This window comes from Anolis carolinensis, chromosome 2, assembly GCF_035594765.1.
Source record: "Anolis carolinensis isolate JA03-04 chromosome 2, rAnoCar3.1.pri, whole genome shotgun sequence".
NCBI lineage: Eukaryota > Metazoa > Chordata > Lepidosauria > Squamata > Dactyloidae > Anolis > Anolis carolinensis.
In genome coordinates, this window is record NC_085842.1 from 148,575,046 (window position 1) to 148,600,701 (window position 25,656).

The following is a 25,656-nucleotide window of genomic DNA, read 5'->3' on the forward strand; positions in this document are numbered from 1 at the left end:
GCCCCCCGATCACATGAGGAGGCGCGTCAGTGGCTCGGGAGGAATCCGGGATCCACCCGCCGGGGAACGTGAGACTTTGAGCCGGAGCGAAGGCGCTGGGAGAGAGGCAGCACGGCATCCCTCGGCCCGCCTCCTGCTTCAATGCGGCTTCCTCCTCCAAGCGGCGCCTCCTTGTAAGTTCCCACCACCAACAGGGAGGATGGGGGCTCCTTTGCCTGCGTTTTCATGGAATTTAATGTAACCAGGCCGCCTTATGGGCGCATCTACACTGTACAGTTGAAGCGGTTTGGCCCCACTTCAACTGCCTGCCTGGCTCGCTGCTGTGGAATCCTGGGAATTAGAATAGAACAGAATTAATGTGTTGTCGAAGGCTTTCGTGCTGGAACCACTGGGTTGTTGTGATTTTTCCGGGCTGTATGGCCATGTTCCAGAAGCATTCTCTCCTGAAGTTTCTCCCTCATCAATGGCCGGCATCCTCAGTGGTTGTGAGGTCTGTTGGAAACTAGGCAAGTGAGGTTTATATATCTGTGGAAGGTCCAGGGTGGGAGAAAGAACTCTTGTTCTTACGGGTCCCACTCTCAGGGTGGGAGAAAGAACAAGTCCTTACGGGTGCATCTCTGCACCGTATAACCCAGGCATAGGCAAACTTCGGCCCGCCAGGTGTTTTGGGCTCAACTCCCACAATTCCAATTTTGGGCACCGCAGTTGAAGGGAGATGTTGACAAGCTGGAATGTGTCCAGAGGAGGGCGACTAAAATGATTAAGGGTCTGCAGAACAAGCCCTATGAGGAGCGGCTTAAAGAGCTGGGCATGTTTAGCCTGCAGAAGAGAAGACTGAGAGGAGACATGATATGTGAGGGGAAGTCATAGGGAGGAGGGAGCCAGCTTGTTTTCTGCTGCTCTGCAGACTAGGACGCGGAGCAATGGCTTCAAACTACAGGAAAGGAGATTCCACCTGAACATCAGGAAGAACTTCCTCACTGTGAGAGCTGTTCGACAGTGGAACTCCGTGGTGGAGGCTCCTTCTTTGGAGGCTTTTAAGCAGAGGCTGGATGGCCATCTGTCGGGGGTGCTTTGAATGCGATTTCCTGCTTCTTAGCAGGGGGTTGGACTGGATGGCCCATGAGGTCTCTTCCAACTCTACTATTCTATGATTCTATGATTCTTGTCTGCCCGAGGCAGCTGTGAATGTTTCAGTTGGCCACCTTGTTTAGCATTGAATCGCCTTGCCGCTTCAAGGTCTGGCTGATGCCTGCCTGGGGGAATCCTTAGCTGGGAGGTGTTCACAGCAACCTAAAACAGAATTAATTTTATTGTCATTGTACAGTGTACAACAAAATTTAATACTACCCCAATACGCATTGTATATGTAAATACGATCCCTGGGGTGTGCCATGAAAACTAAATAGATCAGTATTATATATGTAGAAGTACAAAAAACCAAAACACCAATTCTTCTACATTCTGATCGCAGTTGCACAACCCATAATGCTGCATCAGGGTGAAACCATAGTATTCATATAGTCGCAACTCTAGGTTTAAAACTATCTTTTATCCTCTTTGTTCTTGTTTTTATCATCCTATTCCCTTTCCAGATGCCAGTAAATCAAAAAGAGAATATCCAGGGTGAGATGGATCCTTAAGAATATTCTAAACTTTCTTAAGCTGGTGGGAAATAAATAATTTTTCCAAAGTGCAGAGAGGGCCATCAGTAATTCTTTGGGTTGTAGTAGTAACTCTCTGGAGCGCCTTTCTAGCTGCCATTGTGCAATTAGCAATTCATAAGGTAAAGGTTTCTCCTTGACATTAAGTCTAGTTGTGTCCAACTTTGGAGGGTGGTGCTCATCTCCATTTCTAAGCCGAAGGGCTGGCGTTGTCTGTAGATACCCTCAGTGTCATGCAACCATGCCCTGCATGGAGCAGCGTTACTTTCCTGCCGGAGCGTTACCTATTGATCTACTCACATTTGCATGTTTTCAAACTGCTAGGTAGGCAGAAGCTGGGGCTAACAGTGGGAGCTCACCCCGCTCCCCAGAGTCAAACTGCCGACCTTTCAGTCAGCAAGTTCACCAGCTCAGCAGTTGAACCCACTGCATCATCGGAACCAAACCAAAATGCAATAGCTTTAAAACTTTTAAAAAGTAAAGGTAAAGGTTTCCCCTGACGTTAAGTCCAGTCATGTCTGACTCTGGGGGTTGGTGCTCATCTCTATTTCTAAGCCGAAGAGCCGGCGTTGTCCGTAGACACCTCCAAGGTCATGTGGCCGGCATGACTGCATGAAGCACCGTTACCTTCCCGCTGGAGCGGTACCTATTGATCTACTCACATTGGCATGTTTTCGAACTGCTAGGTTGGCAGAAGCTGGAGCTAACAGAGGGCGCTCACTCCACTCCCCGGGTTTGAACCTGGGACCTTTCGGTCTGCAAGTTCAGCAGCTCAGCGCTTTAACACACTGAGCCACCGGAGGCTCCTTTAAAACTTTAGAAAACGATTAATGCATTATAACAACAGTGAAACAAACAGCAGCATTTTCCAGTGATGGACAACACCTTCTAGGTAAATAACATATGTGATTAGCTTCTAATCATTAGAAAATATCATACAATAACTTTCCTCTAAATATGGAGCACAACCCTTCTAGGTGAATTTTGATACTTAATCAGAATTTTTAAAAATAATATCTTCATCATTTCCCATACCTGTGAATCCTTTGTTGCCAATTTGAAATCATTTTCAATTTCTTTCAGCAAGAACCACCTGAGATGACATCCTTCTTGGGTTGCCTCCGTAGCCTTCATAGGTTTATTAGTTGTTTTGATCTCTTCTGGACTGGTGGATCACAAGTCAGTCGTTTTGAACTACTCTGAGGGCAACCATGGCAGAGGGAAGGCAAGAATGGCGGGAATGGTGCTTCGGAGCAGCCAAGAAGAGGCTGCCGGTGCTCAAATGGCTTCCTAAGTATTCCCTGCAGCATCTGCAGCTGGACTTCCTTGCTGGGCTGACGGTGGGGCTGACGGTAATACCCCAAGCTCTTGCTTATGCTGCAGTGGCAGGCCTCCCAGTGCAGGTGAGGCTAAGACGGTCGGATTAGTAAATACAGAATTTGCTTGTGTCAAAAATATAAACTCAGCACGGGTCAGTTTGGGACTTCCTAGTAGTTTTTGACTTACCTAGATCTGGAGTAGAAACCCAGATGATGACCAATGAAGAAATGCTTTCACATAGTAAAATATTTATATCATTTGCTTTTGGACAGATAAAGTGTACAGGTTCATACTTGGTACGACAGTGGGATCTGTTTCTTATTAACCTGTGATGGCAATTAAAGTAGCAAGCCATTAGAAGAAAGGGAAACCACCGACTGGCAAAAGATCAGCGACCTTAACAGTGGAGTTCTGTGCAAAGTTTCAGATAGAACAAAGACTATGGGTGCATTTGCACTATAGAATTAATGTAGTTTGACACCACTTTCACTGCTATGGTTTAATGCTATAGAATAATTGAATTTGTAATTTGATGAGGCACCGGCACTCTTTGGCAAAGAAAATTAAAGACCTTGCTTAATTCAGTTTCCATGATTCCACAGCACTGGCTTATGGCAGTTAAAGTGGTGTCAAATTGCATGAATTTACAGTGTAGGTGCACTGCATGCTAGGTGTTCTGTTTTGGGCCATAGCCTTATGAGTTCAGTGAGAATTTAGGCCAGAGTCTGCCACATACTTATATTCTTACAAAAATTCTTGCTTTTACTTGGCATTGTCAAGTGTGGGGAGTCCCTGTCTTGCATGTTTCTCACAAATATACTGTAACCACATGGTTCTTGTTTCTGAGCTGAATAGAATGGAGGAAAAGAAAGAAGATGTGACTGGAAACTCTGACAGGCAGCGCCTTTAATGCTTTGTTTATTTTTGTCAGTTCTTTATGAGCCTTTGCATGAATTTCCTAAGCTAGTAATTGCAAGCACTTTTATGCCAGCAAGCTGTAGGAATATCCTTCTCAATCACCTGGCCCCTTTCTTAGCATACAGAGATATACTCATACCTCTGCAGAATAGTATGTGTACATTTCTACTCAGAAGTAAGAAGACATAATAATTAAATCTAGTTTTTAGTTCCAACTAAGAATGAATTCACTAAATTGGTAATATGCTGGTAAGTGATCACTTATTTAAGTTTTGTGGGTATGCTTGAGTAGATCCTACCAACTGGATTTGGGCTACTAAATTCAATATATCCAAGTAGATATGTAAAGGATTTCCACCTAAATACATTACTTTGAGAATTAGTTTTCATGCTCAAAAAAGGGAATGAAAGCCCAATATCATGAGTGAGAAGATGTTGAAAACAATGAATTTAAAGATTTTTCAGCAATTGTCACTGCTCTGAGGCAGTTCAAAGGTTGCTGCACAGGAATTACTTGTCTGTCAGAAATACTTACATTCCTGCTTGTTCTTCGTGCTACTACGAGGAAATATTCTGAGATGGGTTCCCTCTAAAAGTTTGCAAGTTTTCTAAGGTGTTGCTACTCAAAGTGAGACCCATAGATTAGTATCAGCCCATGACCCATTGGCTGTCATTCTCTGGAACATGATCAGAGAAGGAAGGAAGGAAGGAAGGAAGGAAGGAAGATAATGTGCACAAATATGGTACATTTTCTGGTTTCCCACATCAGATAACTTGGTGCATGCTGTTTTAAAGGGACACCTTGAAGAGTTGCATTTTGTGTTGGCAGTTTTCAGCTGTTATATCTTGGTTACATTTGAGATCAATCTCTAATGGTCTTCCTCATCTCTTTTCAGTATGGCCTCTATTCGTCCTTCATGGGCTGCTTTGTCTACTGCCTTTTGGGGACCTCGAAAGATGTAACCCTGGGACCCACAGCTATCATGTCCCTTTTGGTCTCATCCTATGCATTCCATGACCCCACTTATGCTGTCCTGCTTGCTTTCCTCTCGGGCTGCATCCAGCTAGCTATGGGGCTGCTGCATCTTGGTAAGGCTTGGCCAGAAGTATAATGAAGCAAAGTCATCACTTGTTAAGCTCACTGTCCTGTGGCTAGTAATAGCTAGCCACTTATGACAGCACTAACCGCTTATGGCCCACTGCAAGGGTCTGATATTTGGAACAAAAAACTGACTTCATGAGATTGCATTCTTAGATCTTAATGGTTTGCATGCTATTTTTTTTCTACCCAGAGTAAGGGGGTTACTCCCAAGTAGGAGATTCTAGGATTACAGCTGAGTGTTCTAGCCCTATGTGTGTCTGTTTACAAATTAGATTAATTTATATCAGTATCACTTATGTTCAAGTATGTGTTTTAGGATTGCAGGCTATGTCTTTAACACTTAAATTTATTGTAGCTTGAAACACCTTACTTCCTATAGTTTTTTACCACTAGGTATGTTTTTGTAATACATGCATTTTAATTGGTAAGTGTGTTCATATGGTTGTGTTACACACACACAACTGTTTCTACATGCTTTGGTTGAGTAGTACTTCCAACATGCAAACTCATATAATAAACACTTTCCAGGTTAGAAAATATTCTGTATTAGAATTATCTGGTCTTTCCTTGTTTGATTATAAAGTTCAGGGTTAAATAGATTTTTGTTTACAATATTAATTCTAGGCATGAATGGTTCTAATATAGTGTTCAGAAGCTTCCTCTTCCCAGCAGCCTGTGTTTTTACTACTTGAGAATGGCAGAAAATGAAGAGCCTGGGATCTAGAGCTACACCCTACAATTAATTCAGTTTAGCATCCCTTTTACTGCCATGGTTTACTGCTGTGCAATCCTGGGAGTTGTAACTTGGTAAGGTACCAGCACTGTTTGGCAGATAAGGCTGCAGACCTTACAAAACTACAGGTCTCATGATTTGATAGCATTGAACTAGCATAGTTAAAGTGGTGCCAAACTGTATTTATTCTGCAGTGTAGATATAACCTAGGAAGGCGAGAGAAGATCGGGTAATAAACAAAATGTTTCGGTGGCAATTAAAATGGGCCAGGCATCCAAGGACTCCCTCTGATATGAACTACAAGTAGGATAAAGAGCAACAGCCCATTAAATACTATGAGGCCAAGACAAAGGCATATAGTGAGGAAGTAACCTCTATTTTGGGAAACAGTAGTGAAATCTAGCTAGAATTGTCCAAAGGAAAACTTTCAATTGAGATTGACAGGTGTGACAGGACATAAGGAAAATGGTGGTAATGGCTATGTTGACTCAGCTCTTTATTAAGCTAAACAGGAGTTCTTCATTCCTGGCAGGTTTCCTCTTGGACTTTATCTCTCACCCGGTTATTAAAGGGTTCACTTCAGCGGCTGCTGTCACTATTGGCTTTGGCCAGGTCAAGGTAGGCTGTTCCCTCAATTGAACCCATTTAATCTACTAGTGAAGGTTAAGCAATCTCAGTTTTATTCATATGTTCTTGATGCACCCTGCATAACTCACTGCTCCGATTTCCAGGAATAAGAAAGAGGTTATCACTTGTTTGTTAAGTATACATGATTGGTGTGTGCTTGAAAGAGAATTTTGTGTTGTTTACAGGGGACTGGGTAAATAAGAAAGAGTTTACACAAATTCTCCCCTGCCTTTATATTCACATGGGGACTTTGTTACTTACTTGGCAATCTTGCCTACTATTTTCCACCACTTATTTTGTCATGACTAGACAGGTGTTAGAGGTACAAAAATGTCTTTTTTCCTTCTGCAATGAGGATGGCAATGTTTCCCATTTTCCACACAGGGAAACTGAGAATACTCTTGAATTGGCATAACAGTTTCAAATAGTAAGGGTCCTTATTATATTCCTTTTGGCACTTGTGCTCAGTGCAATGACAAGCATTGTTGTTCAAAGTGTGATTTCAAATAAATTCTGACTTACAATGACCCTAAGGTGAACCTGATTTGTTTGGCAAGATTTGTTCAGAGGAAGTTTGCCTTTGCCTGTATCTGAGGCTGATTGAGTGTGACATGCTCAAGGTCACCCAGGAGATTTCCATAGCTAAATCCCCTGGTCTCCAAAATCATAACCCAGTGCTCAAACTATTACATTACATTGACTCAACTGTACAACTGATCTCCAGATACACATTGAAATGTACATCCCTTTGTTGTGATCTCAGCTAAGCATGATTCATGAAGCCAGAAAGCAGCATTAATTATGTTTTCTCAGTATTGTTCCATTATCCAGGCGAAGACCAAAAGAGGGTGTTAGACAAAGAAGGGATAGTCCATTTTCTGGAGGGAGGAAGAGGGTTTGAAGGATGAAAACCATTTCTCCCAGTTTTTCTGTTATTCCCCTCACCCATGTTCCCGTCGTGAAAACAATCCTCATTTATGACATGGGAAATGGGGAGGGGGAATAACCAGCGCAAAAGGGGGAAATGGTTTTCCTCCTTCAACTCCCCCCCCCCCCCCAATAAAACAGACTATTCTTCTCTGTTTAGTGCCCCTTGGGGTTTCCATCCGGATAATGGAACAGTACTGTTTTCTCTAATACTCAAACATCCTTTGTTGTCTACAACACCAGACAACTTCCTGCACTCCTCCCTCTGCCATAGGTGGGTTTTTTGTTGTTGGGTTTTTTTGTTTGTTTTTTGGACTTCTGATTTGTTACTTCTTTTGCTTTTCCTCTGTCTTTTCTTCAATGCTGTCAGGTCGGCTGTGATCTATGTAAATAATTTCCCTTGTGGTTAACCACAATCAGCTCTTCACTAGCAGGGTGAGGGGCTAGTGATAATAATCACTGAGTTAACTCTGGCAGTGATTGGTATTACTTCTCAGTATGTTTGAAGTGACGTTTCCATACTTGTTTTTTAATATCTAAGACTTTGAACTTGCTTAGGTCAACTGGAATAGAAACCTTCCTTAGATTAAAGTTTTGTTGTATGAGCAAATTTTTTTCTTTCCTTTTTGCAGATGACAGAGAAAGAGATTGGACAAAGTGTTTTAATATAAGTTTATGTTACTAGGTATTAAAAATAAACTATTAGCATGATACATAAAATTTTTACATTTTGGATATTTAAATGGCTATATGCATATATAGAGATTTGTTCAAAAAGGAAAAATAATTCAATATGTAGAGAGTAATTATATGCGGTAAACATTATAGAAGGGTTTATTGAAACAGAAAGATGCATTTAAATTTTCATGATTTAGAGCATAATTCACACAAGGGCGAAAAGCTGGACTAGACCCAGAGTTAGTGTAGTTATTTCTTTTCTTATTAGAAACAGTTGTTGGGGCGGGGAGGGGGGGGCATAAAAAGTATTGACCATCAAAAATATATTTTTAAAGGCACAGAAACATCTGTTCTAACAAGTATAGCTAACAATGATTTTATAAAGCAGATAACCCCTGTGTGCACAACACTAGAGCTCCATTTAAACTGACCATTGCATGGAAATTTAAACCACTCTTGAAGACAGTGGTTTCACTTTGCAAATGATTACATACAAAATCCTGGAAGTAGTTTCAGGCCCTGATGGTGATGAAACAAGCCACAGAGCACTGAGGCACATCAAGGGCTCGCTTTTGTGGGGATTTGTTGTCTGGCTGCTGCAATTTGAGGCTAGCTTTAACCTTCATTAAATGATCAGTGTAGATCATGGGCAAACTTCAGGTGTTTTGGCCTTTAACTCCCACAATTCCTGACAGCCGGTAAGCTGGCTGGGATTTCTGGGAGTTGAAGTCCAAAACACCTGGAAAAATGAAGTTTGCCCATGCCTGGTTAGATGGTGTTAGATTAATCTTAGTATGAATGCCAATTTTCAGGTTTATTGGTCTTGGATCTATTATGGAAATATACATGGACACACAAATAGTTTATTAGTACTGTATAATTCAGGGGTCCCCAAACTAAGGCCCGCGGGCCAGATCCGGCCCGCCGGAGCCATTTATCCGGCCCGCGGCAGCTTTCCTCCCTTTCCTGCATTGTCCCGCTCCCTGCACAAGCCTTGGAGACTTGCCTTTCCGCCTTCCCGGCCACTTTTCTGCTCTATGAGCCTTTGAGCCTCACCTGGCTCCCCACTCTCCCTGCATAAGCTGTGGAGGAGCCTTGCCTTTACTGCTGATCAAAAGGTATTTTAATTATTATTTAATTAATTATTAATGACTAAGGTGTGTTTCCTCCAGGTTTAGCAATACGTTGATCAGCAATATACTCCGGATTTCTCCCTGGGCTAGAGACCTGAGTGAGGGAGAGTTTCTTTCCCCACTCAGACTTCCAGTCCAGGGAGAAATCTGGAGTATATTGCTATTCTTGATTAGCAATATACTCCGGATTTCTCCCTGGGTTGGAGGCCTGAGTGAGGGAGAGATTCTTTCCCCACTCAGACGTCCAGTCCAGGAAGAAATCTGGAGTATATTGCTATTCTTGATTAGCAATATACTCCGGATTTCTCCCTGGGCTGGAGGCCTGAGTGAGGGAGAGTTTCTTTCCCCACTCAGGCTTCCAGTCCTGGGAGAAATCTGGAGTATATTGCTATTTCTGATTAGCAATATACTCCGGATTTCTCCCTGGGTTGGAGGCCTGAGTGAGGGAGAGTTTCTTTCCCCACTCAGACTTCCAGTCCTGGGAGAAATCTGGAGTATATTGCTATTCTTGATTAGCAATATACTCCGGATTTCTCCCTGGGTTGGAGGCCTTAGTGAGGGAGAGTTTCTTTCCCCACTCAGGCTTCCAGTCCAGGGAGAAATCTGGAGTATATTGCTATTTCTGATTTCTCCCTGGGCTGGAGGCCTTAGTGGGGCCTCTCCAGTATTATTATTATTATTATTATTATTATTATTATTATTATTATTATTATTATTATTATTATTAACATTGAGGATGGGTGGCCATCTGTCAGGTGTGCTTTGCTGTACTTTTGGTGCACAAAGGCAGAAGAGGGTTGGACTAAATGGCCCAAGGGTCTCTTCCAACCCTCTCCATTATTTTATTATTATTAGTAACATTGAGTCTGGGTGGCCATCTGTCAGGGGTGCTTTGCTGTGCTTTTGGTGCACAACGGCAGAAGGGGGTTAGACTAAATGGCCCAAGGGTCTCTTCCAACCCTCTCCATTATTTTATTATTATTAGTAACATTGAGTCTGGGTGGCCATCTGTCAGGGGTGCTTTGCTGTGCTTTTGGTGCACAAAGGCAGAAGAGGGTTGGACTAAATGGCCCAAGGGTCTCTTCCAACCCTCTCCATTATTTTATTATTATTAGTAACATTGAGTCTGGGTGACCATCTGTCAGGGGTGCTTTGCTGTGCTTTTGGTGCACAAAGGCAGAAGGGGGTTGGACTAAATGGCCCAAGGGTCTCTTCCAACCCTCTCCATTATTTTATTATTATTAGTAACATTGAGTCTGGGTGGCCATCTGTCAGGGGTGCTTTGCTGTGCTTTTGGTGCACAAAGGCAGAAGGGGGTTGGACTAAATGGCCCAAGGGTCTCTTCCAACCGTCTCCATTATTTTATTATTATTAGTAACATTGAGTCTGGGTGGCCATCTGTCAGGGGTGCTTTGCTGTGCTTTTGGTGCACAAAGGCAGAAGGGGGTTGGACTAAATGGCCCAAGGGTCTCTTCCAACCGTCTCCATTGTTTTATTATTATTAGTAACATTGAGTCTGGGTGGCCATCTGTCAGGGGTTCCTTGCTGTGCTTTTGGTGCAGAAAGGCAGAAGGGGGTTGGACTAAATGGCCCAAGGGTTTCTTCCAACCCTCTTTTTTATTATTATTATTATTATTATTATTATTATTATTATTATTATTATTATTATTAACATTGAGGCTGTATTTGTTTCTTTTTTTAACCTCAAAATAAAATATGTGCCATGTGCATAGGCATTTGTTCATAGTTTTTTTTAAAAAAAAAACTATAGTCCGGCCCTCCAACGGTCTGAGGGACTGTTAACTGGCCCCCCGTTTAAAAAGTTTGGGGACCCCTGGTATAATTACTGCAGATACGAAATATTGAACAGTTCTGGAAACTGACAAAACTGTCTTTAAGAACAACACATTGAAAGCATGATTCTAAGCAAATTTAGGAAGTGCATTTAGAGAGATCCTCCTGTTATTTCGTTTATTTATTTAGAGACAATTTACCTCACTCCTCAGCTACAAAGGCACTCAGAGTGCCATACAAAATTTTAATTTGCCCTCAGGCTTACTATGCACATAAAATCAATGCTATAATTATTACATAAATGTTACATACCACCCTTGTTTTAGTGGGAAACAGAACCGGGTATAAATGTCTTTCCTTTATATGGGTTTCCTAGCTAGGCCCACATAGCCATGAACTGGAAATTTGAGGAAAATCAGTGCAATGTCAGTGACAGTTTTCATAAAATTGTTAAGTACCTCTTCTCTGGTCTCTGATTACTGTTTTGTTTTTAATTATTTGCATAGACACTCCTTGGCCTGCAGAACATCCCCCAAGAGTTTGTCCTGCAAGTATATTACACCTTCTGCAGAATTGGCGAGACTAGGTAAAGCCTATTCCTTCACGCTTGATTCCTTCTTAACAGACCTTCTGACTGTGTAAAGTGGACGAAGTAGATGTGATAAAATAGGGAACAACAAACAATCTACTCCAAGCTTAAATTTTAGCATCCCAGAGGGAAGCTGTTTATGAGAGCCAGGTGTGGACCTGTTTGAAGTCTCTATTTCCTCTTAAGCCCCCTCCCCCCCCCAGTAACTTCAAAGGATTGTTTTCTTGTTGTTTTAAAATTTGCTTTTTTTGCTTGGATTTTGTGACATGTGTCTAGGATGCATACAGTTTGGCTTGTAGTTCTTACAGTGGTTAAGTTAGCCATGTATGTTTGTAGAATAGTCTGAGTAATGAGACTAAATATGCCTATGTCTCTTGCAGGAATGAGTGATTTTATTTAGATCAGTGTTTTCAAGCCTTACATTCTTCTCTTAGCCATGAAAGTACTGTGACCTCTGGGCTAGAGAGCTTTTATACATTTGTGAAGTAAGGCAGTGGAGCTGAGGTGCCAGTTGTGTCCCGCAAGTGCAGGTCTGGTGGCTCTGCAGAAAGGGACTGTGCTCAAAAGCGAATTGTGTTTATGGGGAAGTCTTGTGGGTTGCAATTAAGACATCAGTGTTGTCTTGACTTATGTGCAGGATTTGGGATGCCATGCTTGGAGTCTTCTGCCTGATATTCCTTGTGGGACTGCAACAAATGAAAAAAGGAATGCCTGTGATCCACCCAATGGAAACGTTTCCTATCAGAATCAGTCGGTTGATAGTTTGGATAGCTGCTACAGGTTTGTCTATCCTGTTCTATAAGGTAGCATTTTTCATTTTGTTTTCTTGACACCAAGCTGTTATATCTGTTGGATTATCTATGCATTACTATTTTTTTGGGGATGAGGCTTCTCACATGGCTTGGGTGGATCAGCATGGTGGCTCGGGATGTCTGTTGCTCAGGGAACCAAACTAGGTTTGCATTTCCTCCTGTCAGGGAAGGAAATGTTGTCAGTTTGGAAAGGAAGAAACCTGTGGCATGGCTGCATAGAACTGGTCCTAGAGATAAAAATATATGCAAAATGACTGAAGAATAGGCAAAAGACTGAGATAGTATAACATGAGCCTTAGGTCAAGAAATAAAAATAGATGAGGAATAGAAGCTAGGAACTGAACTACGTTTGAAGGAGACTGGGGTTTTCTAGTTCTCATTTTTGCAAACTGAAGTAGAATTTATTTAAGATATGCCTTAGACACATAGCCTGAAGGTAATTTCAATATTCAATGTTTGTAATGATTTTTTTTCATTAAAGAAGTTTCTGCTTATTGAACCATCAGAAAGTAAAGGTATCAATATCTCAGCATCCTTTGTGTACAGTTTGGGATTTTGGATTTCTAGCTAATGGATGTTCAACCAGTTGTTCATCAGGCTCACAGTTATCATGGCCTACTTTCAACTATTAGCTGTACACGGTGCCCTTCCATCCATGGCTACCTGTGCTGCCATCTGGTAGAGCAGTGCTTTTACCCACTTCCTCCTTTCTTGCAGCACGAAATGCTCTTGTAGTCTTGTTTGCTGGCCTTGTGGCTTACTCCTTCCAAGTGACTGGATCCCAGCCCTTCACTCTCACAGGGAACACACCCCAGGGACTCCCTCCAGCCCAACCACCGCCATTCTCCAAAGTCACTCCCAATGGCACCATTTCCTTTCAAGAGATGACAAAGGTGAGTATACCATTTCCTTTCTATATACAACTTTTAAGATGCTGATACACACAAGGCAGTTCATAACAATCAAAGTAAGTGTAGTTAAAACATATTAAGTCTTTTTCATCTGCATACAGCCAGACATCCACATTTGCTAGAGGATAAAGACCCTTGCAATAAAAAACCTGTGAATAAAAAAATGCCATTTTTAACTTCAGAGAACACCTCCATAGGAATATCTTATGTTCTCCAGCATGATTCTATAGTCAGTTATACATACTGAGAAATGAGCATTTATTCCCTGTTTTTCTTGCGTTTTCTCTGTTGATATTGATGTATGTTTTGTTTGTACATTAGAGAAATGTACGTTTGTTTGTAAATCTGTTTGTGTTGAAATACAGACCTTTCTTCTCTTTCATAGGCAATGGGAGCTGGCCTGGCTGTAGTGCCTCTTATGGGACTGCTAGAGACTATGGCCATTGCCAAATCATTCGGTAAGATCCTCAGCTTGACTGGTCACTAGGAAAGGGGAAGTCTGACTTTTCCATATGTACAGGGCAGCTGATACAATAGTTAAAAAGCAAATTAAGAACAGCTAATAAGAAGACAGTGTTCTTAGTGGAGAGGAAACAGTAGTTATAGTTAGCTATGGTATTTGCTTCAGAGTATAGGCAGTCCCTGAGTTCCAAACATCTGACTTACAAACAATTCATAATTAAGAATGGAGGTGAGACAACAGGAGTGAGGGAACCCCTGGTGGCACAGTGGGTTAAACCCTTGTGCTGGCAGGACTGATGACTTGAAGGCTGGGTTGCTGACCTAAAGGTTACCGGTTCAAATCCAAGCCAGGGAGCTCCATCTCCATCCAGGGACATGAGAGAAGCCTCCCACAAGGATGGTTAAAACATCAAAATATCCGGACATCCCCTGGGCAACGTCTTAGCAGACAGCCAAGTCTCTCACACCAGAAGCGAATTGCAGTTTCTCAAGTCGCTCCTCACACACAAGCACACATACACACAAAACAGGAGTGAGAGAAATCTACCCCTCGGTAGGGAAATTCACTCCTGAAAGACTTATCATGGGGAAAAGCTGTCTCCACTGAAGCTTTCCCACCAACAAGCCAATTTTTTCAAAATCTAATTATGGCAGGCACAGAAAGTGCTGTGAGATCTTCTGAACAGAAAGAAAAACAAACACCACAGGGTATGCTATCCAAATCTAAATATATATACAGCAAGTGGAGCAGAGTAATTTTTTCTACTGTTATTAAACAGTCGGGTATTAGACATTCGTGCTGTTCTATACTTTAGGCTACCCAGAGATCTGCTGTTTGCACACACATGAATTATATTGCAAAGTTCTTGTGGGAAAGCAGGGATGTGACATAAAATACATGGCTCAAGCTTTGCTATATAGACCTATGATAGTTTTCACCTCTTGTTTCATGTCTGTCTGTCTATTGTACCTTATGAAGTATTTATGCAGAAGATATATTTTTTTAGAATGTGTCTTGGTCTAACCAGTGTCTTTTTCCCCCCCCTTCTAGCCTCTCAACATAATTACCAAATTGACCCTAACCAAGAGCTCTTGGCTATGGGTAAGGATTTTGGATCTTCTGTTTATGGGATTTTGGGATGTGATGGTTGATGGGCCTAAGAGGAAAAAGAAATTGCTCACAAATTTTAATTAGTGTGTTTAAAAGGACTGTCAAGGTAACTGAGCATGTCGGTAAAAGAGATTTTCAGAAAAAAACATACTCTATTTACTCTCAGTGTTCGACTTTCTTTTAAGCAATCTAGCCAAGTCCTCCACATGATGCAGGAAAACAAAGGCTAGAGCATCCTTGAAGGTGGGCTGCTCTCCTTCTGCTCAAAATGCTCCACTCATCAAGAGAGTCTAGCACCAAATGACTAATGGCATTATCAAATTGCTCTTAGTTTTCCCCTTTCCATCTTTAAAGAAAAAACCACAACAACCCAACCTCTCTTTAATTTAAAGCCAAGAGACCTAGCACAACCTTAGTCATTATTCATTTTGTAAAGTGATTCAAATGCTATTTCTTCAGGAAGAAAATTATGAATCTACAATTGGAAAATTATTCTTGCCTCTATTTCTTAACCTCTTCCTTTTCGATCAACAGGTTTCACCAATCTTTTAGGATCCTTCTTCTCATCCTATCCTGTTACAGGGAGCTTTGGACGGTGGGTTAATTTTTCTATGAATAATCCAAACACACACACATCAGTTTTGTGTTTAGTCTCATATGAATATGTATATGTATATATTTGTATGTGTGTGTGAATATATATATATGAGGCTAAACACATAACTGATGCGGTATGACAGTAGTAATTTCCAGGAAATGTATTGGTACCACTGCCTCTTAAAATTTTGTATTTTCATCCTGTTACCCACATAATCAGAACTGTGGAAAGGTTTGCTTTTTCTTTTTCTGTGATAGTATATGGAAGAAAACAGTGAATATTGAGCTGCACAGTTGGTTTGGATTGTCTTTATGTTTACTTTTTGCTTTATTCAAACTGCCAGTTAAGTGGTTTTAAAGTGGGACATAGATATTTATGTAAGAGTGAGTTACTGTTGAATGCAAAAAAGAAGATGGTAGTTGAGACCATTTCTAAAGTTTGCTGCCTTCCTTCTTGATGACAGCAGAAAAGCATGCCAGATCCCCTCAGAAAGAGACTCATGAATCTGAAGAAACAGGTTATTTATTCTTGTAAACCCCTATTAATAAGTAATAGAAATAGTGCATTCTCTTTAGGCTGACTACTATTGTTTAAAATTTAGGGATCACATGCTGTTTAGAAACAAGGAGATAGAGCTACCTCCTGTCCCTATAATGACATCCCTTGATTATATTACAGGACAGCACTGAATGCACAGACAGGCGTGTGCACCCCTGCAGGAGGATTAGTCACAGGTAAGGGCTAGAAAGATGTAACTGTAGGAATTGTTATGGACTGATTGCTGAGCTATCATAGGCACACTGATTGGCAGACTGCATTCTTAATTCTGTTCCTGTCACTCCTGGGAGATGAAAACTGAACCGTGTTTGGGAAGAGACTATACAGCAAACTATCCGGAAATTGAATATCACCTTGAATATAAAATCTTCTCTTATGTATGCCACTAAAGAAATTGTAAATTATGGAAATCTCATGATGCAATTAGATAAATCTTTGAGCATATTTGTTCATAAATTTCAGTGCTGTGGAGACTTTTTTCATGTCAGGAGCAACCTGAGAAACTGCAAGTTGCTTCTAGTGTGAGATAATTGGCCGTCTGCAAGGACGTTGCCCAGAGGACGCCCGGATGTTTTGATGTTTTACTATCCTGTGGGAGGCTTCTCTAATGTCCCCACATGGGGAGCTTCCTGGATTCCAACCGGCAACCTTCAAGTCAGCAGTCCTGTGGTTTAACCCATTGCGCCCGGGAGCTAGAGACTAGAGCCCCCGTTGGAGACTAGAACTAGGTGAAAAATCAGCTACTGGTGATAAGTCGACTGAAATATTTGGAATAACATTTAATTAAATTCTAAAATCTAAATTAAATTAAAATCTAAAATCTGAGTGTTTTGGTTCATAATACTGTAAACTCATTCTCTGGCCATTGCTATGTACCTGTCACTATCATGGTTTAGACAGTATGGCGCTGACTGTTTGGCTCAAAAAAATTTATCTTGCAGTTGAATTTTTCTTAGAATAATATTATATACTCATTTCTGAGATTTTATGTAGGTATCTTCCAGAATTCTTAGCTTAGAATCATAGAATAGTAGAGTTGGAAGAGACCTCATGGGCCATCCAGTCCAACCCCCTGCTAAGAAGCAGGAAATCGCATTCAAAGCACCCCCGACAGATGGCCATCCAGCCTCTGTTTAAAAGCCTCCAAAGAAGGAGCCTCCACCACAGTCTAGGGGAGAGAGTTCCACTGTCGAACAGCCCTCACAATGAGGAAGTTCTTCCTGATGTTCAGGTGGAATCTCCTTTCCTGTAGTTTGAAGCCATTGTTCCGTGTCCTAGTCTGCAGGCCAGCAGAAAACAAGCTTGCTCCCTCCTCCCTATGACTTTTGAAAAGTAAAACTTTTAATATGGACCTGCATTTTCCTTCATTGTTTCATAGGAGATGGCTTTGGACTTTTTCCTAAGCCTCAACTGGTAATAATTTCTTGTTAACATCCAGTTTTCACTCAGTATCAATTTTGTCAAAGCTTAAGCTAGAATTAACCAATGAATAAAAATTAGAATGTATTTCTCTTTCAAGTCAGCACGGTTCTTGGAACTACCTCTTGCACTTTTCTTGTAAACTTCCAGTAGAATCTGAATGTATTCAGCAATAGCCATATCATATAATTCCTGCCTTGGTATTAATCTTGTGTTTTTTTGTTCACTTTGCCTTCCTCTTTCTGCAGGGGCACTGGTGCTGCTGTCTCTAGCCTACCTTACTTCTCTCTTCTACTACATTCCCAAGGCAGCACTGGCTGCTGTCATCATCTGTGCTGTGGCGCCCATGTTTGATGCCAAGATCTTCCGCACATTATGGCAGGTTAAAAGTATGAGCATGAACGTTGCAGTTTCTTCCAAAGCTGAAAATCTGAGGCAGGGGAGAGAGGGTCTTGCAGGATTCTTTAAATCCGTCTTGACAGCGGGAGGTGCTGCTGAAGGAGGAGAGAATGTGAGCATTCCTCTTTCGATTGCTGACTTAATCTTTTTAGATCATTCCACTCTTCCCACATTATAACATTCCAAAGTGACGTGCTACTCAGTCTTTTCAAGAGCTCATGGTCATTTTTATTAAAACAACCACAAGGAAACCTATTATGTAGGTTTCTTCATCCATGACATTTTTCTCTTATTAACAGGAACAAAGGATCCTCTGTGACTAACTAAATCTTGTATTCCTTTCAAGATTTAAGGATCTCTCTATGATAGCTTTCATATCTTCTGGTATGAACATGCCCAGGCCCTGAGATCTTCAGTGAGCCGGAGGTACCATGGATTGTTTTAGTTAGATCAGTGGTTCTCAACCTGTGGGTCCCCAGATGTTTTGGCTTTCAACTCTGAGAAATCCTAACAGCTGGTAAACAGCTGGTAAACTGGCTGGGATTTCTGGGGGTTTTTAGACCAAAAACACCTGGGGACCCACAGATTGAGAACCACTGAGTTAGATGAATAGGTTTTTAATTGGTTTAAATCTGTTTATTTTTAGTAGTGTCAGTGTTTAATTCTTCTTGAATTGTTACATATTTTTTAGTTTTGAAATTATATATTGTATTGCTTTTATAGTTAGCCACTTTGGGGCTTTTTTGATAACGTGAGATAGAAATAATAATGATGATGATGATGATGATGATGATGATGTTGCAATCCCGCCCAGGTGATGGCAGGATTGAGGAGAAACAACTGGAAAAGTTGACACGATATGAAGATTTAAAGATCAAACTACAAAGACTGTGGCACAAGCCAGTCAAGGTGGTCCCAGTGGTGATCGGCACACTGGGTGCAGTGCCTAAAGGCCTTGGCCTGCACTTAAACACAATCGGCGGTGACAAAATTACCATCTGCCAGCTGCAGAAGGCCACCTTACTGGGATCTGCACACATTATTCGCCGATACATCACACAGTCCTAGACACTTGGGAAGTGTCCAACGTGTGATCCAATTCAACAGACAGCAGAGAGTCTGCTGTGGACTCATCTTGTTGTGTTTCAAATAATAATAATAATAATAATAATAATAATAATAATAATAATAATAATAATAATTTAAAGCAGGCTTCCTTGACCTCTAGCCCAAGGAAGGTCAGAATCAAACAGATGGAGGTTCCCAGTTCATCTCCACCCATTGTAGAAAGTGCAAGAGAATACCCATTGTTATATCCATGTTATAATATAGATTGGTTGGAGAACGACATGCAAAGCTGGCCCCATATTTAGTCACTGTCTGCAGATACCAGCTTGAGGCCCAACCTCAAGATTCAGCAAATGTCGGCAAATAGCACCAGAAACCACTGTGCTCTGCTCCTTCTCGTGTTTCTCCATGTGAGGAAGGGGAAACAGATATGAAGATGGGTCTCTTGCTGAAATGCTTGCTGTAGGAGTTCCATTCAGAACCAGAGCAGGAGATCCAGTGACATCATGGGACATGGTTACAAGGGAGTAATACTGCCTTTTTAAAAAAGCCCTCTGTACTCTATAGCTGTGGGAACTGGCCCTAATGAACACTATTGGGAAAATGAGAAAATTGTTAAAAGTAGCTTGGTAAAAAGCTGAGCACTCTTCGAAAAAGCAAGATAAATTCCTATACCGCATTGTGGAAAGTGGGTCTTTATAAATATGGTTGGACTGTCGTTCCTATTAACTTTAATCAGCACAGCTAGTAATGGGATGACTGGAGTTACAGTTCAACAAAAAGGGCTATATATCCCCCCACCTTTGGATGATAATGTGTTGTCGAAGGCTTTCATGGCCGGGATCACAGGGTTGTTGTATGTTTTCTGGGCTGTATGGCCATGTTCTAGAAGTATTCTCTCCTGATGTTTCGCTCACATCTATGGCAGGCATCCTCAGAGGTGTGAGGTATGCCTGCCATAGATGTGGGCGAAACGTCAGGAGAGAATACTTCTAGAACATGGCCACACAGCCCGGAATACATACAACAACGCTTTGGATGATACTTTGGGAAACATGTCCAGCTTTCCATGATAAGAATATATTATTTCTCCCCTTTTTGGATATAGGAAAAAAATTATACTTTTTTGATCTCCAGTCCTAGCTGCAATATTCTGAGATTTTAGATTCCTGTGAAATCTTTTTAGGTAGGTCTCTCTTCTGTGGTTGCTTCTTTCCTTCTGCAGTGGCAGCTGTTTTGCTGTGAGAACAAACAAACCAAGGTTTCAAATATGTGTATTTGTTGTCTACTTCTTTGTCTCAGGGCTGGATCTATTGCCGCTGTGTGTGACGTTCTTGCTGTGCTTCTGGGAAGTGCAGTATGGCATTATAGCAGGAGTGCTGGTCTCTCTCATTCTCCTGCTCTACCCACTTGCCAGGCCACAGATAAAGGTTTGTTTTAAAGCCACAGAATGGGGATGCAATGTGTTGACAAGGGAAGGCAAAACCATTCACACTATGCACCTGGATGGGCAACCACATGGTATAGAATAGATTATAGAAATATTCAGCTTTGGCTCTTACCTATTACTCTCCATTTATGACCCTTTTATATTTGGGGAAAAAGATAATGGTTGCTGTAGAAAATTTAGAGTTCAAGGGCAGCATTTTTATGTGCATCACCATTTTTTTCAGTCATGTCAAAATCTTGCTTACATTTTAGAAGATGCACAAAACTGAAAGAAGAGAAAGCAAGCTTGTTTCACCCAGCTCTGTCAGAGTATGCTGTGGTAACCGAGGGCTGGAAGAGAGAGAAGTAGAGCAGCAGTATGTGGTGCTTGAAAAAGTTTTTTTAGACTACAACTCCCAGAATCCTCTAATAAGTGTCCTGAATCCCAAAATGTAGTTTTTCCAGGCTCTGAGCAGTAATCTGTAAATTTGATATCTCACAAATCTAATTCTCCATCCAACTGTGTTCCAATTTTGAATGCTACCCATCAGTCTCTATCCATGCCTTAGCAAGGCCATTTTTGGGTTTGCATTGGATTACCCATAGGGTTATCCTACATTTTCATTTGTTAAGATTATAAAGAAATAGATTTTTAAAAAAAAAAAAAACTTTGGTTTGCTCCCAAACACTGGAATCCCTTTATTATCTTCAGATTTCACATTTATTTCCACTATTTCTATTCTACACTTATGGAGATTAATTTTTAGAGTGGTTTTGTAAATTGTCATGATTTTAACAGGGTTTTCTTTGCACTTTCACTGTGATTTTATCTGGGCTTTTAAAAACTTCTAATTGTTGTTTATTTATTTGAATAGAACTACCTTAAGTATAATAAATGCATACCTTTCCAACATGACTGAGATTTCTCATATAGAGAACAATTATTACATGACCTTTTCCCCATGGTAATAGACTCTTTTGGTAAGTTTCTTTTGACTTTAGAGAAGTGGAGGAGTAAAATTAATTTTAATTTGTCAGTTAATAAATGTGTAGTTAATGACAACTTTTATCTTTGATTCCACCACAAAACTGTCTCCCAACCTCTTCTGTAGGTCTTAGAGCACGAGGCATTATTCATACAGCCTGCCAGTGGACTGTATTTCCCAGCAATTGAGTTTCTTCGGGATACTGTGCACAAACAGACTCTGTCAGGTAAAGCAGTACCTTTGGTGTGGCATTTTCTGTGGGGGTTATGAAGAAATAAGGCATCTCAATGTAGCAAAAAATAGTTGTGTAGAATTGTACTTTGAGAGCCTAAATGTTGACATAAAAGCGGGAAGCAAGCTCCATGAGATATAGATGGAAAGAGCCAGTTGCAAATGAGGGGAAACTCCTTCAGCTAGACTGGGAGAAACACCAATATAATTATGGTAAAAAGTACAGTGTGAGCCCATGTCTTCAAGGAAACCTCCAGGGCTGTAATTCAAGACTGTACTGTGAGTGAAATCAAGTTTGCCATATTGTAGGTGGCTGCAGATGAATTAACCTATTTGGTTAGTGAAAGATCATTAGTGACATTTCTTAAAGAATGGGAGCACCGCATTAGTGAAAAGAGAAAATGAATTGCTGTGTTTGGGTTTGATGATTAGTAAGAATATGGAAAGAAAAATACTTATTCAAAGGTTAATGACAGATATATTAAAAATATTTATGCATGTATAACTGCTGAGAGGGAGCCCTGGTGGTGAAATGGGTTAAACACTTGTGCTGGCAGAACTGCTGACTGAAAGGTCGGCGGTTCAAATCCAGGGAGTGGGATGAGCTTTCGTCTGTCAGCTCCAGTTTGCCATGCGGAGAAATGAGAGAAGCTTCCCGCAGGATGGTAAAATATATGGGTATCCCCTGGGCAACGTCCTTGCGGACGGCCAATTCTCTCACACCAGAAGCTACTTGCAATTCCTCAAATTGTTCCTGACATGAAAAGAAACAACTGAGAGGAAGTCAGGTTTTCTATTTTCATTCATTCATTGTATTGCTATAATCAATAATAAAGATACAAGTTGAATACTCCATATCTGAAATGCTTGGAACTAGAATAGTTTTGAATTTGATTTTGTTTTAATTTTGGAATATCTGTATTTGCATATATGTACATAAAGAGATATCCTGGAGAGGGAACCCAAGTCAAAATGTGAAATCATTTATGTTTCATATACACCATATGCACCTAGCCTGAATATAATGTTATACAAGATATTTTAATAATTTAGTGCATGATACAAAGCTTCTGTGTACCTTAGAGCAGCTGAAAGCAGTGATACATTACTATATCATCTATCCCTGTGGACAGTTTTGGATTTTGGAGTATTTCAAATTTTGAAATTCTAGTTGAGGGATGCTCAACCTGTATTCTATTTTTAAAAATACTGTAGGTAGTTGGTGGTGGTGGGAGAGCCTTAGTATAAATCTAATAATTATATGAAGAATGTGGAGTCCTACCAGACTTAGAAGTGCCCAGTTTTCCACACAGCAACTTCCATCTGGTCTTTTTCAACCAATGGATCGTGGAAATAATTATTGCAAGTCCAACTACTTTGCAGGTTTGAAACGGTCGGGCAATAATCAACCTCAACGTTCAGTCTTTTCTCATACATTTCTTGTCTGCCTTCAGAGCCTCGACTGCGCCGTGTTATCCTGGACTGCACCCATGTCAGCAGCATTGACTACACTGTTGTATTGGGCCTGTCTGAGCTGCTCCGTGAGTTCCAGCACAGGAGGCTCCCTTTGGCTTTTGTCGGCTTGCAGGTAGGTCAGAATGGGGAATCTGAGCATGTGTACATTCACATATATGTACATGTACATATACATTGTGACTGGGTAATTGTATTCTTCAGGCCCCCTCTCCCTGCTCCATCTTTCATTTAGGAAAGTTGGGCCAGTCTTCAGTGGCAGAAGACATGTCTTTTCTCAGAATAAAAATAAAACAACTTAGGTAGACAAACCAGGAAGGAACTGAAATTGAGAGATTATGCTTGCAAATGATGTGGTGTCTCTTTGATCTCTGCATCATCCAAGTGCTTTTGGCTTCTAATTTAGTCCTTTTAAGCCTCTTAACAGATGTCTATGTGAGGATGATGTGTGTCTGTGTAGGGGAATGGGGGTTAGAATGGGCCATTCCAATTCTCTTGTATGCTTTCTACTCACAGGCTCAAGTTCTCAAGGTCTTGGTAGCTGCTGATCTGGAAGGTTTCTATCATTTTCCCAGCATGAAGTTTGCAGGTGAGTAATGCTAGAATGGCTTTGGAGCATTTTCTTAATTCTTTGGGCTACATTGTTGATATTTCAAAGACATGATCATTCACTGCAAATTGTGGCACAAGCTCCATTTCCGTCTTTTGATTTATCCTGTATTTCACATGAAAATGGTTTCACAAAATTAATTTTAAATGAAGTACAGTGATTGATGCAGACATTGTTAGTGTCAGTGAAAATGGGACATGAGGCTTACAACTGGAACCACTAAAGCACACAAAGGAAGAGGTGTGGAGGGAAAATCTGCAATGCCAAAATGAAGTACTGTAATAAATAAGATAAATAAGTGGTGAGTTGTAAGCAGGAATTTCTATTCATGTGGGATGAGTTTGATTGTTCACTGCTTGTATTCTTGATTGAATAAAGGTAGTGCAATTATTCCATGGTTCTTGTACTCAGGCCTGTAGCCCGGGGGTGGGGGTGGGTGGGTGGGGGTTTAGGAGTTTAACCCCCCCCCCCCTGAAATTTTTCAGGTTAAAAAAAACCCTGGTTTACTCATATATTTTAACTGGTTAACCAAATAACCATGCTAAGTCTATGAGATGCAAAAAATTAAGAGTCCCTCCAGTCACTATCTCAAGCAGATATTGACAGGCCTGTAGCTGCAGGGTTGGGCGGCGGGGCTGTAAGGATTCAACCACCACCACCAACCCCCCCCCCCCTGAAATTTTCAAAACTCCCCCCCCCCCATTTTTTTAATCTTAGTTGTGTAATGCATGTAGACCTCAGCAAAGAGGACATATACTCATTTTAACATACTGTTTTTTCCCCCTTTTTCCTGTTGTCTTGCCTGCAGAGAAGAGTCTTGAGGAGGAACTGTGCAATGCCAGTGAAGGCTTCTTTAATGATGACAGTGAAAGCATATTGCCAACATCAGGGATCATCCAATGAGGGCGAAATTTTAATGTCTATTTAATAAGCATTCCTTGCCCTTGAACTGACACTCCAGGAACTTGAACAACATAATGGATAATATAATATGACAAGAACTCCATTAGTTTGAGGTGCCCTGAACTGTTGGTCTGTGAATTTTAGAGCTTTATGCAATGTGTATACAAAAGTTGCTCAGAAGCTAGAACTGTACAGTATCAAGAATGAGAATTGTTATAAGTTTAAGGGACAAAAGAGAAGTAACACAAATATGCTGTTTGCAGACTGGGAAAACTGAAAGCAATTGCTATAGGATAACAGAATCTTCCATTACAATATATCCCTATTGTTTATAATTTATTTCTTATGTATTTTGCATTCTAATGAGATCATTACAGGAGTACTAATTTGAAAAGGGAAGGGAGCCAATATAAAATGTTAAAAATTAAATGGTGGAATGAGACAGCATTCTAAGTGTCCAAGCAGTGTTTATAATGGACTTCAGTTTATTTATATCCTGTCTTTCTTTCAGATTTGATATTCAAGGCATATTTAAAAAGAGATGAAGGCAATACAATTAAACCAATTATAAACTGTTATATTATTGTATAATGAAACTAGTTATATTAAAACTACAACCAAATTAGAAGCACATGAAACATAAAAGGGAAAATTACAGTACTCTTTAAAAAATACCCTCCTCGTGTTGGTCATTTGCCATATCCTATCTGGATAAATAACATTTAGCAACTTGACTAAAGCGATTTATTTTAATCAAAAGGCAAGATTGCTAGTCAATTGAGAACTTGAAAATTCTAAAGTTATTGCTCAATCTGAACAAAAAGAGGAAAGCTTGTTTGACAAGACTAATAGGTTTCCTTTGCTTGGCACATGTTCCCCTAAACCAGTGGTTCTCAACCTGTGGGTCCCCAGGTGTTTTGGCTTACAACTCCCAGAAATCCCAGCAAGTTTACCAGCTGTTAGGATTTCTGGGAGTTGAAGGCCAAAAACATTTGGGGACCCACAGGTTGAGAACCACTGCCCTAAATCCTCTACGTATGCTTTCCAGATGACACCTTTGTACTTTGGCCACATGGGGCACATCTATGTGGACACTTTATCCCAAAGTAGGGGAGGGAGTAAATAATCTCTGTTACACCTATATGACACATGGAGTTGATTCAGGTTAACATGGGTCCAGGCCATCAAACATGGCATCAAAA

General features: G+C 40.8%; 1 protein-coding gene across 2 annotated transcripts; it reads left to right on the top strand.

The window, feature by feature from the left end:
- The first annotated feature begins 2 nt into the window (after positions 1 to 2).
- Positions 3 to 24,901, top strand: slc26a11 (solute carrier family 26 member 11). Of its 2 annotated transcripts, XM_062970810.1 has the most exons (17): positions 3 to 173; positions 2,748 to 3,067; positions 4,799 to 4,991; positions 6,270 to 6,355; positions 11,403 to 11,482; positions 12,123 to 12,265; positions 13,015 to 13,190; positions 13,594 to 13,666; positions 14,722 to 14,772; positions 15,316 to 15,376; positions 16,058 to 16,113; positions 17,605 to 17,745; positions 20,126 to 20,253; positions 21,364 to 21,463; positions 22,923 to 23,056; positions 23,458 to 23,530; positions 24,360 to 24,901. In XM_062970810.1, the coding sequence occupies exons 2-17, from the start codon at positions 2,876 to 2,878 to the stop codon at positions 24,452 to 24,454; spliced, it is 1,782 nt and encodes a 593-aa protein (XP_062826880.1). In that variant the 5' UTR covers positions 3 to 173; positions 2,748 to 2,875; the 3' UTR covers positions 24,455 to 24,901. The 2 variants fall into 2 exon arrangements, with proteins under 2 accessions (XP_062826880.1, XP_062826881.1); XM_062970811.1 differs by lacking the exon at positions 2,748 to 3,067 and having other exon boundaries at positions 4 to 173.
- Positions 24,902 to 25,656: the final 755 nt, after the last annotated feature.

Bases quoted from the DNA above. Each gene is read 5' to 3' on its own strand.
- slc26a11 (XM_062970810.1), top strand. From the start codon at position 2,876: ATGGCAGAGGGAAGGCAAGAATGGCGGGAATGGTGCTTCGGAGCAGCC. The intron at 6,356-11,402 runs GTAGGCTGTTCC...TTATTTGCATAG, and splicing joins TTGGCTTTGGCCAGGTCAAG to ACACTCCTTGGCCTGCAGAA. The intron at 21,464-22,922 runs GTAAAGCAGTAC...GTCTGCCTTCAG, and splicing joins GCACAAACAGACTCTGTCAG to AGCCTCGACTGCGCCGTGTT.